Source organism: Sinocyclocheilus anshuiensis, unplaced genomic scaffold, assembly GCF_001515605.1.
Source record: "Sinocyclocheilus anshuiensis isolate Anshui unplaced genomic scaffold, SAMN03320099.WGS_v1.1 scaffold736, whole genome shotgun sequence".
In the NCBI taxonomy this organism is placed as follows: Eukaryota; Metazoa; Chordata; class Actinopteri; order Cypriniformes; family Cyprinidae; genus Sinocyclocheilus; species Sinocyclocheilus anshuiensis.
In genome coordinates this window covers 324,171-336,149 of record NW_015558585.1, presented here as the reverse complement: position 1 = coordinate 336,149, position 11,979 = coordinate 324,171, and the positions used below count along the sequence as shown (strand labels likewise).

General features: G+C 38.5%; 1 protein-coding gene across 1 annotated transcript in view; it reads right to left on the bottom strand.

Annotated features, from left to right (window-relative positions):
• Positions 1-1,713: 1,713 nt before the first annotated feature.
• The window catches only part of lmo4b (LIM domain only 4b), a 14,192-nt gene continuing 3,926 nt past the window's right edge, over positions 1,714-11,979 (bottom strand). Inside the window, exons 3-5 of the mRNA XM_016475570.1 lie at positions 8,022-8,118; positions 7,535-7,690; positions 1,714-2,067 (exon numbers count right to left, since the gene is read on the bottom strand). Of these exons, the coding sequence (XP_016331056.1) occupies positions 2,059-2,067; positions 7,535-7,690; positions 8,022-8,118 (262 nt within the window). The 3' untranslated portion in view covers positions 1,714-2,058. The remainder of the gene's footprint in view (positions 2,068-7,534; positions 7,691-8,021; positions 8,119-11,979) is intronic.

Here is an 11,979-nt window from a genome sequence, read left to right as displayed (position 1 = left end):
GCTGTTGAAAATTTCACCAGAATATGCACTTTTTTTATTTCAGGTCAGCAAGTATACGGATTAAAAAAAAAAAAAAACATTTTTGTAGCAAGATCTCCTCAACTACACTCTTGAAAATAAAGGTTATTGGCATCTATGGTTTCACGAAGAACCTTTCATATCACAAATGTCTCTTTAGATTAACAAATGTGACCCTGGACCACATAAGGGTCAATTTTTCGAAATTGATATTTATACATATATGTTTATATATATATATATATATATATATATATATATATATATTTTTTTTTTTTATTTTTTTTTTTTTTAAGAGTGTATGAGCTAAATAAAATCTAATAAAGATGTAGGTTTAGACCCTACCACAGGCTGTAATAAAATGCTATAAAACATTATGGATATGATGAAGGATTGTCACCATGCTCCCTGTCCACCTGTCTGACAACTGAGTGCGGATTATAGCAGAGCATTCTGAGAATGCAAATCAGGCCCTCTTCATACCCATTAAGTCGAGCAACAGCTTCAAACACCGATTTGTTCTGCAAATAGCCCATTCAGTGCAGGCCCAAAAAGCTGCAACACCTTTCTCTCGCCCTGCGGTAATTGAATCTTCAAAGGGGCATTTCCACCCCCTGTTCTCGTCCGCTACAAGGAACGTGGAATGAATAGCATGTTCATATGAAAAGAGAAGAAAGTATACATGTTTATCCATGTTCAATTAGCCACCCCATCATCTGCATTCATAATTACGGCATAAGAACATGGACTGACACAATTAAGAGACAGAGAAATGGCACTGCATTTAGGGAGGTTCATTAAAAAAAAAAAAAAAAGCAGTTTTGCTAATGAGCTCTGTTCTCAAGAGAAACTCAACAAGATGAATTACTGAGATCATACAAATGCTTTAGTCTCCTGATGGAAAATTGGATGTTGAGAGTGTTTTCAGATACTGTACATAATTCATATTGAGTGATTTCAGAGGTGAACACCTGTGAGAGATTTAGGACTAACCCAATGTAAATACATGGCACTTAAAACATAGTCCGCATACTTCACTGAACATAAAAATTAACTTTTCACATGAGGACTTTCACTTCAGCTGCCAGCCAAATTAAGAATATTTGACACAGAAATGCAGTGAAAGATTTAAATAGGATTAAAAAAAGGGATGTTTTTAATCTAATTTTTTATTAATTAAATACACCATATTGGAGCAAATGTCTCTGAAAATATCACAAATAGAATTCTCTCTCATTCTGCATTTATAGGTTGACAGCTATGAGCTTCATTTTTTGTTTGTTTCGTGATTTCGGGTTCGAGGGAAAAGGGAATAGAGTTAGCTGCTGTGTGTAGTATGTACGTTAGCCACAATGGGACAAAAACATTTACATGCATACATACTGTACATGGTAGTTTTACAAATACACCAAGAGTGTTCATGATTTGATTTCCACAAAAAAAGCCACGGATACTTCTTTGAACCCAGTCTTCAGGATTTTTATATCATCCAAAATGAAACGCGTTCCCTTTACAACATCTAAAATATAGAAAGAGAAGATACCATGTTGTGAAGAAAAGGAGAATAGACAAGGTAGGACAAAAATATAAAGGAAAAAAGAAAGTCAGTATTCCCCCACCAAATTGTTATGAAAGATTCAAAAATCGCTGCAGTGGATCAGCTTCATTTGTCATTTTAATTTCACCCTTTCTGTCTCTTTTTTTCCCTCTCCAGCTGGTCTCTCTCTGTGTCAGTCTTTGAGTCCCTCAGGATCAGAGGTCTCGCCTGGGTCAGTTCATAGAGTCCTCAGTATTCCCCCTCCAGGACCTCATGGGTATTTTCCATCCATGATTCAGGAGTTTGGAGTAAAGGGTGGGAAAGTGGGACTCTGGCTATTGCAGGTCAAGGTGGAGCTCAAAACTGAGATTGGCGCTCTGGTTTGGAGTAGCAGAGATTTGAGAAAAGGAGTGGGATGGGGTCCGATCCGAAAAGGTCTTCGGTGACAATGAGCGAGGGGCTGAAATGAAGGCACACATCCTGCTTTGAGCAACACCTACACCCTAACACACCTGAAAGACAAAGAGAGAAGCTGGTTAGAAACACTTCAACAGAAAAAAAAGAATTTACAACCAGTAAATGGGTCGATGACAAATTTTGTCAAAGTTAAAAAAAGGAAAAATCTTTAACAAATACACTTTAAAACATATAAAAAGTTGATTATATTCTATATGGGTTTGAAAACATTTATACATGAATTAATTAATATAAAAAAAGGTTTACATTTATTGACTACATTTTCTGAAAAAGTCATGTGGTGTAACTATCAAATCCAAATGAATAACTTTTTCCGTACACCTTGAATATATGTGCGTGTATTAGGGATGCACGATATATCGTTTCAGCATCGATATCGCAACGTGCGCATCCGCAATAGTCACATCGCAGGATGTGCGATGTTTAGTATAGAGACAGAGCGCAACGCGCCATAATCTGAAGACCACGCCCACCGGGGGGGAAAACAACCCAACGCTCTCCATTGACTTTCTATTGCGGGAAGCTGCCTCCTTGTCATTTCTGACTTATAACAAAAAACAGAGCAATGCCTAAAAGCTGCTACGTGACAAGGTGTACAGTAAACAGGCTAAAAAAGCCAGAACTATGTTTTTATAAGCTGTCGACCCAAAAAAACGAGCGTTTAGGACACAAAAGTAGAGTGCAACCTGTCATATTACTCTGAGAACCGCGCCCACTGGAGGGAAATGTAATCGACGACATGACCATTCATTATTTTTAATCATGTCAAAGGATTATTTCACCACCCTACGTGAATCTGAGGGGAGGAGATATATTAAGAAACTACATTTTATTGGTCTATGTCAGTGCCCCTTTTCCTAACCTTCCTTTTGTTTGAGAAATGATCCAACTGAATGGCCCAACGTGAAATACCCCGACATCTACAACTATCTGTGTCCTAAATGCTCGTTTTTTGGGTCGACAGCTTACAAAAACATAGTTCTGGGTTTTTTAGCTTGTTTACTGTACACCTTGTCATGTAGCAGCTTTTAGGTATTGCTCTGTTTTTTGTTATAAGTCAGAGATGACAAGGAGGCAGCTTCCCGCAATAGACCAATTTCAGTGTTTGCAATGACAATGAAAATGATGACGTTTTTGTGGGCTGAGTCTATCTGGTGGCAGAAAATGCCCGTTTTAACGTAGCAGTCTATGCAAGCCATGGAATAAAAGAATTAAAAAGTTACATTTTGAGTTTTTATTTCAAAATTCTGACTTTTTTCTCACAATTCTGAAAAGAAAAAAATTTTTATATCCCACACTTCTGTCTTTTTTTCCCCTCAGAATTGGCAAACTCGCAATTGCTGAGGTAAATCAAGTTATAAAGTCCAAACTAGGAGATTTAAACTTGCATTTGCGAGAAAAAAAAAAAAGAGTCAGAATTGTGAGATAAAATAGGTAGGCTAAATGTAATGTAAAATGTTATAGGTTTAAATAGTATTTCATGCTTTAACTGTAGGGCTAATACAATATGTCCCCTATGTGAATATTATATAGACCCATTGTTTAAATCAAATTTATGCTTTAAAAGTAGGGTAATCGTAGCAGGTTTCATCCATAGTTTGTCCATTTAAACGTCTGCGTTTAGCTTCAAATGGCGTCTTTGATGACATTATTCTATAAAAACAATTTGCATTCTGATTCTGACATCCAAAAGCACAACAATACATTTTTTTCTCTTATTCCATGGATTTTACCCATTTCCCTCCACTTGTTCCCAAGTGTTTTTCTGCCACCACAATGCGCGCGCAGCTGCAAGTGACATAACTGTGACGTCTACTCCAAATTGGTCTATAGACAGTCAATGGAGAGCGTTGGATTGTTTCCCCGCGTCTTCGTGGAGAGCGCAGGTCACGGTCGCTTAGCAACGGCAGACGCCACGAAAGCGCAAGCTCCCGAGTGCTTTGGAAAGAAGGAGAAAGCGGCACGACTCGTGTTTTCCACACATTTTAAGGCGCGACATGTGAACGGCCCCAAAGTTTGTCTACACTGGACGCAACCGTTGCATATCATTTGAACTTTGTGTCAGTACGTCATGACATAAAGAGAACGCGGCATCAGTTTACTGTCAAGGATTTGTCGTGCCGCATCCAGTGTAGACAGACAGCATCACTGATTATAATGGATTCTATTGTATTTTGTCGCGTCGCGCCGCTCGTGTCCGGTGTAGACACGGTGAGAGCCACGCAGATGCACGTGAACACTGAATTCTGTTCCCTTCTGCGTCTATTTGTGCCTGAAATACTGTGCTCTGCAAGTATCCTTGTAAACACAGTTGCTTATGGCTTAGGTGAAGGGAAACAATTGAGAAAGAAAATGGATGTTTAACAGTATATTGGTTCACAGCAGTTTAATGTTCTTGTTGCTTTCTCGGTTCATGAACGTTAATCAAACAACAAAACACAAAGAAAAATCACTTTTGTAGCTTTAACACAGATTTGTTAGATTTAATTTATAGTGAAAACTATGCAGTGTTATTTTACATTTAATTATTCAATTTCTGTACCTGAAAAATATAAAGCACTGCTTATTTCATTTGTATCTCTGTTGTGTTATTTATTTATGCTTGTAATTTGTTTATTTTCTATGCTGATTTACTCGCCTACAAAATCACCCCAATCATTGATAAATTTTTTTCCAAATATAAAGCTATTGAAGTCATCTGATTTTTTTCCCCATATCGCAGAAAAAAAAAATATCGCAATGTGAGTTTTTTCCAATATCGTGCAGCCCTAGCTTGTATTAATCATAATAATTTGAATGATAATTTTATCTTAAAATATTTGAAATATACAATTTTTTTTTACAAATATAATAAACTATATATTCTCACTTGCCCTGTCTTAAAAGGTCAAATTATCTGATATTTTTAAGAGACTTATTGACCTTTTTGGTTCTGGTATCATATCCTGTATTTTTATTTTTTTTATTTTACTTATTTATTTATTTTATTTTTTTTGCATGCTGGTCACACCACAAATATTAATACATGAAATAGACAAATTAATCTTATTAGAGACCTTAAAATCATGTTCATCTTTTAAAAGGTCTATTCAAGTAACTGGAAGTGTGAATTGTGTTTTAATGTATTTTTGAAAAAATTTCATGTCACTGACCCAAATTAAGTAAATGTACTTTTTGCTATAAGCAACAGTCAGCAGGTTTTGAAAATGTAATTCTTGAAAATAAAAACGATTAAACATTTTTTTTTAGTAAGTTGTCAACAACTTGTAAGACTAACAACTTGTCTTATAAAAAAAGTCATATAATATAGCAACATCTTTCAATGGGAATCATAAAAATTGCATGTTTTCTTAAATAACATACTCCATTTCTACTGTCAAATGAACACCGCCAATTCTGCTAAAGCCCCCTGCTTAACTTATTGATCAGTAAGGCTTTCAAATCCATCTGCTGCCCTACTTCCTCTGCATTTTAAGTGCATATTGCAAAGCTAGTCTCTTTTTGTCTCATTTTTAACAATGATGTGCCACAGTCCCCAGGGTGCTAAGTTCTTGCGCAGGCGAGACAATTATCCCAATATCCAAGCGCAGCGTTCTGCTTTCACAGACAGTAACGGCAAACTTTTTACCCCCTAACATTCTCTTTCCTTTTGTTTTTTAAACATTCTAGGGGGGCAATTTGCTTTCCCCATCCTACATCAAGTTACTAAGGGGTTTCAGGCTACTGTAATAGTAATTGCGAGCCCCCCACGCCACCCCACATTGGAGGGCTAATTAAAGAGACGGAGGCTGTGAAGGTTTGGATCCCCTGGGTTCAGGCTCGGCATGAGAAAGGTAATTTGTCTGTCCTGAACAAAGAGATTAGGGAGAAGCCGGGGAGCTACTTAATAAATGAGCATCAAATGTCCTCACCCGTGGACACGGACAGCACCAATTATGTCACCATGAAATTGCACATAATAAACACAATGGCTGCCGGACGAGGCCTCCTATCTGTCTAGGGAAGCGTTCAGTCGGTTCTCTCTCTCTCTCTCTCGCTCCTTTCTGTCCTGGCTTGTTTCAGCTCCCAGCTTATTTCTATAGGTTCAGAGGAGAATTAAAGCAAACTTCAAAATCTGAGTAGAGAAAATGCACCGCAATTTCATACATCACGGTGTATCTTCACTGCAGTGGTGAACAGGTTTCCTAAAAATGATTTGAATCTCTCTGTACCAAGCGAAAACACAACTGTTTAAGTATCTCCTGAGGACACGTGGACCTTCTCTATTCCTACTGGTGAAGAGGGGCGTCTGGGTGTATTTAAGAACTCTCTCTCCGCTATAATTAAAGCAGCGAGGCCAATATTCAGATTGCATTTTAGCATTAATAATTCAGCTGTTTTCACTACAATTGATGTCGGCACATAAATAAACAATGAGGCCTCATATTTACACAGCAGCAGTCGCCGAGCGAGAGCAAGGGAGAGGAAGGAGGAGGAATGGAAGGATGGGGGCTTAAACAGACATTTAAAATTAAGCATGATAATGCAAAGGCTTTCAATTTGAAACGCAACATGCTCTTGGAGCTAATTTGTAAAAGTGATGATGCCTTAAAAGGCCACTAACAGAGCACCGAGCTTAATGGAGCTGTTTCCCCCGGCTCACTACGTCTCTCCTCAAACAATTTTTTCCCATTGAAGGTGAAATAAATGTTCACTGGGAAACTCGACAACTGTCCGATCTCTCTCACATCCCCGTTGTCTCCATATCAATACTGATTATGTGTCACTAAGCTGATGTTTTCAGTGCTGCCGAGTGATACAATTGGCTGCTGGCTGACTACACAATGAAGTCTTATTGCAGACGGTCCCATAGGCGAGAAGGGGAATTAGGTAAATAATTTGCCTGCTTGGCGTCTGGTTTTGTTTATTTAAAGCTTGCTGTGCAGCATTGGAGAAGCAAATAGTCAGACAGAACTGCTTGACGCCAGCTAGCTTTTTTTGTAAAGACATATAATAAAACCAGATTAAGAAATGAAAACACAGCTTTTGTTGTTGAGCAAAGTGGGTACATGAAAATCTGTGACCAATATTTTCAGGATTTCATGTTTTGTATCTTGTGGATGGCAAATGAATTATACATAATCAGTACTGAATGTGCATGTGTCAAAGTTAGGAACAAGGAGATATTTTTCACTCCTTGCCTGTCTTGTAACTAAAAAGCTTGCATTAGCTGTGATCTCATTTCAGCAAGTTAACATTAATTGTGATCAATTAGCTTCCCGCCAAGATGAATTACACTTGTCCTCTAGACCTGACTATGGGTTAGGGGCACAGAATTAGATATTCGGTTCTGTTCCTTAAAACTACAATACGTAAATAAAACTGAAATGAAAAGCAATATTTTGATTAGGGACTGACTGAATGGTGTGTTTGGCTAAAAAAAAAATACATGAAGTGGTCCTGAACCTATAGAAGAGGATTTTAAGTGTGAAACTTTGATAGCAGACAGATAGCGGCTCTCACTTTCTGGTCAGGCAGTAGAGGGTTAGTCTGCAGTGAACTCAAATGGCCGTTGATGAGTGCTGTGGGTCTGTCGTGTTCGCAGAACAAGCTGCCGTTGATGTAGTGAAACCTGTCCCCAGGGACCAGCCGGTTCCGGCAGGTAGAACATGTGAAACACTGCAGGAGACAAGGAAAAGGACTCCATTACCCACAATTCTCAGATCTCTGATCAATTTCTGGAAAAGTTCAGTCATTATCTACTTATTTTAACTTCTCATTATTTCCTTATGGGGATTCAACATGAGCATTTAATACTGATGAAAAGACTGACTAAAATATGCACACAATATTTTTGATTGGGTATCAATTATAAGCTAAAAAAAATAAAAAATAGAACACCATCAAACAATCATTAAAAAGCAGACTATATGGAGTGTGAAAGGATTCTGTAGTGCTATGAAGCATTTAATTCTAGAGCAGCAGTGGTCACTTAAAGATTAAAGTTTACCTTGAGATGGTACACGTTTCCCTGTGCCCTCATAACCAGTTCACTGGCTGGGATGGACTGACCACACGCACTGCATGCCCCACTGTTCCCAAATAACCTGTGAAAAGAAACAGAGACATGTTAGCATTGTCAAAATAAGAGATAAAGTGTGAGCCCTGAATCTGTCTTAGACAAAGCCTAAATCAAAACACTGTGAATGTTACAGCATGACAGAAATTACCATCAGCGAAAAGTGCCAGAAAATATCATTAACAAAAATCTCAAATAATTAGGAACAAAATTATCCATTAAGATGTACAAATGAGGAAAAAGGGTAATTACGTGAAGGAACACAAACATTACTACCACATTTCATACCAATATCTCACTCCTTTACGTGATCTATTTTCGTTCACACAGTGTGACCTGTGCAAACAAAATAAATCTTTCAGCATTAATAACTAAAGCCATCAATTGTATGCGTTTTGAAAGTGATTTTTTTAAGCCAATGACATTTTATAAATAATATTTTCAGTCTGTTCTTTAAATTAACTTCTTGTATGGCTTCAGAAGGTTAGGTTTACTACCGTTCAAAAGGGGTAAGTAAGTTTTTTTATCTTTTCAAAAGAAGTCTCTTATGCTCATCAAGGCTGCATATATTTAATCAAACAGTAATATTGTGAAATATTATCACCATTTAAAATAACTGTTCTATTTATCATATTTTAAAATTATAATTTAATTTTTAATTTATTCATATAATGGCAAAGCTGAATTTTCAGCATCATTACTCCAGTCTTCAATGTCACATGATCCTTCAGAAATGGTTGTAATATGCTGATTTGCTGCATTTCTTTTTATTACCACATCTGAAAACCTGCTGCTTATTTATTTATTTATTTTTATTTTATTTTAATTATTTTATTGTATTATTTTGTGGAACCTAGAATAATTTTTTTCAGGTTTCTTTTTTTAAATAGAATGTTCAAAAGAACATAATTTATTTGAAATATAAATATTTTGTAACAATATAAATGTTGATCAATTTAATGTGTCCTTGCTGAATAAAAGTATACAAAAAAAATCTTACTTTAAACTTTTAAAAGGTGGTGTAAAAAGTGCATGAGTCATGTGGACTAATATTACAATGCTTTATAGTATTTTATTGTACTTTCTGGAGCTTGACAGCCATTGCCAACATCCTCTTTCATTGTATGGAAGAGAGCAGCATTAACATTTTACAAAACTTCTCCTTTTGTGTTCTACGTTTGAAAGTAAGTCATATGGGTGATGACTGAGATTTTAGATAAAACACAATGGACATGCACAAGGTCCTTATTTCTGTGAGCATCAAAAAGGTTTGTTAACCTGTTTGGCCTTGTTTTACTGTAAAAATTGAATCCTTGCAAGGATAGGTTAAATCATTTCAATCCTGTGCCCGGGCCTCCTTTTCTCTCTCTCTCTCTCTCGCTCTCTCGCTCTCTCGCTCTCTCACATGCAGAACAAATTACATCTTCAATATTCTGATGTAGGAAAAATAAAATCAAACCAAATGAAAAAATCCTGCATCCTGTCCTCCAAAAGCCTCTGCCACTGGGACTAAGTATTACCTTTGGTGTTCATTTTTTGCAACCTAATAATAACCTAGAACATAAGCAATCAGGGCCTAAGAATATTTGATTGTACATCTAGGCGGAGACACAGCACTTTTGCCATTAGGACTCAAGCGAGTGCTCAGTCTCTGCCGCCTTTCCATTAGAAACCCCCGGCTACCCGGGTTGATATATAATGTGCATGGGTTAACCTTTTCAATCATGGTGTCAACACTTTAGATTTGCTTCTGCTCATCTCTTTCGTCTCTAACCTTCTCTCTCTCTCCCTCTCTCTCTCCCTCTCTCTCAGTCTCTTGATAATGAAATGCTTGCTCCTGCTTCCTTTCTATCTGCCTTCTGAGTCCACAATTTAGATTACTTCATCTTGCCGACGTAATTAGCTGTAGGCTTGTGACAACAGCGCAGCTTCAATGGCGTCGATGGGCCAGTCATGCTAGGCAAATGTCAGGGGGGAAGGTCTTTAAACGCTGCAGTTTGATTCACCTGCAAAATGACATCTTCCACCGGCCTTGAGAAAGCAATCTGCCACGCCACGACGTGTGCTTGATTTGACAATCCCCAAGAGCTCGCACCTAAATTCACTTACAAGCACTTTAGGATCCGGGCTCAGAGTGCGCTCCCCTTTTAATTGTCCCGTTGTCTTTCAGAGGAAAACCGTGAAGAATCTCCAGGCAACCTTTTTATTTTCTTGCCTCTCTATACGTAGTGTAGCAGGTTAATTATTTGAGCAGGGGATGGCTGCTGATAGCATTTTATTTAAAGGCCTGAAGGATTTAGGTGCTCAGTTAAGTTGCTATCAGTCTGCTCCTCACCTCTGATGGTCTCTCTCTCCATTGAACTTGTGTGCTGACGAGGGGAGCGTAGAGGAGCGATATCACGGGTCACCATAATTAAGGCCAAGGGACTCTTTAATTGCAATGACAACACCAGTTTTGGATTCCTTCTCCTCAAATCAGCCTCTCCTTTGTTGTTTTCTCACTTTCTAGGTATTCAGTCCCTTGATCAATCAGAGGAAGAGGATTTTGTCAGCGAAACATTGCGGAATGCTGATTTATTGACTTGCTTAGTCTCGGAACGGGCAGAATAAAGAGGGGCTACAATCTATGGCTGTCTTTCATCAGAAATCTGTCTGCGCTCCATAGGCGATGTCTAGAGTATTTAATTTGGATACCGACTGTGAGGTAAAATACAACCTAGCAGGGCTGTTTTGGGCCATCTGGCAGTAGCTCGGCGTCTTAAGTGGAACCTTTTGAGTGGACAGATGTAAGTTGTTACAACAATGATTTCTGCAACACAGTCCATTATAAAAATGGCTCTCAACATTAACAGCCAAAGCACCTTAAAAGCACTGGGCCATATTGATACTTAAGCAGGGCTTTGCATAATGGCAATGTTACATTAGGGGGGGAGAGAGAGAGAGAGAGAGAGAGAGAGAGAGAAGGTGGGTGGGGTGGAAGGGAAGGGTAGGGGGAGATTTCACGGCAAAGAGAGCGGCAGGCGGGCGAGGGGGCTGAAAGCAGCCAAATGACACTTGGTTAATTCAGAGCAACAGATCTAGTCCCAAGTGGATTGAAGGCCTTGAATTAATTCTGTTATGACAAATCAAGATAAACGTTTCCCCTAAATTGCATGCGATTTAATTAATTTCTGAGATCCAAGTATTTCCTGGCTTAATAGTTCACATGCTCCCGTGCTGTCAAAGTGCTTGAGTGGGCAGACTTCAAAGTGATATTAAATAACCAACTATTAGATTTACCTAGCACATTCTATTGGAAAAGTGCCATTTAATTACCTGGCTCTATTCAATTAAAAGGACAGTGTTTTTCCCCCCGACCTAATGGTCACATGATTGCTCACTCCCCAAATTAATTTGCTCCCTCTCTCTGTCTCCGTTCTCTCCAGCTCAAACACAAATATCAGCAATGGCTTAGGGACAACATGATTTTGAATGAGTCCTTCCTGCTTCTCTGAGGCTAAAACTGCTGAAATCTACAACTCATGGCGGTTGCCCTTGTGCTTGGCGCTGGTGGCCTCGAGCTGAGTGGTATCAGAAGCCTATCATCCCATGTCATTTCCCCCCATCTGCCATTAGGGAAAATGGGATGCGTTTTCGCTCGCTCCATCCCAATCAATCGCTAAGTCTTTTTGCATCAGTGGTATTAATATTTGTTATTTTTCCCCTCTCTCTTATCTCTCCTCAGATCACAGGCTCGCACGAGTTGTGTTTTAGCTCCGTTCTCCCGCCCGATGCGCTCTCATTTCAAGGAGAAAGGTGTAGCTACTTTTCCCTTCCTGCTCATTCTAATTAGGCTCACAGGCCCAATTCTAGTGGCGAGTCTTGTGGACTTGATCCCTTCTGATCAGGT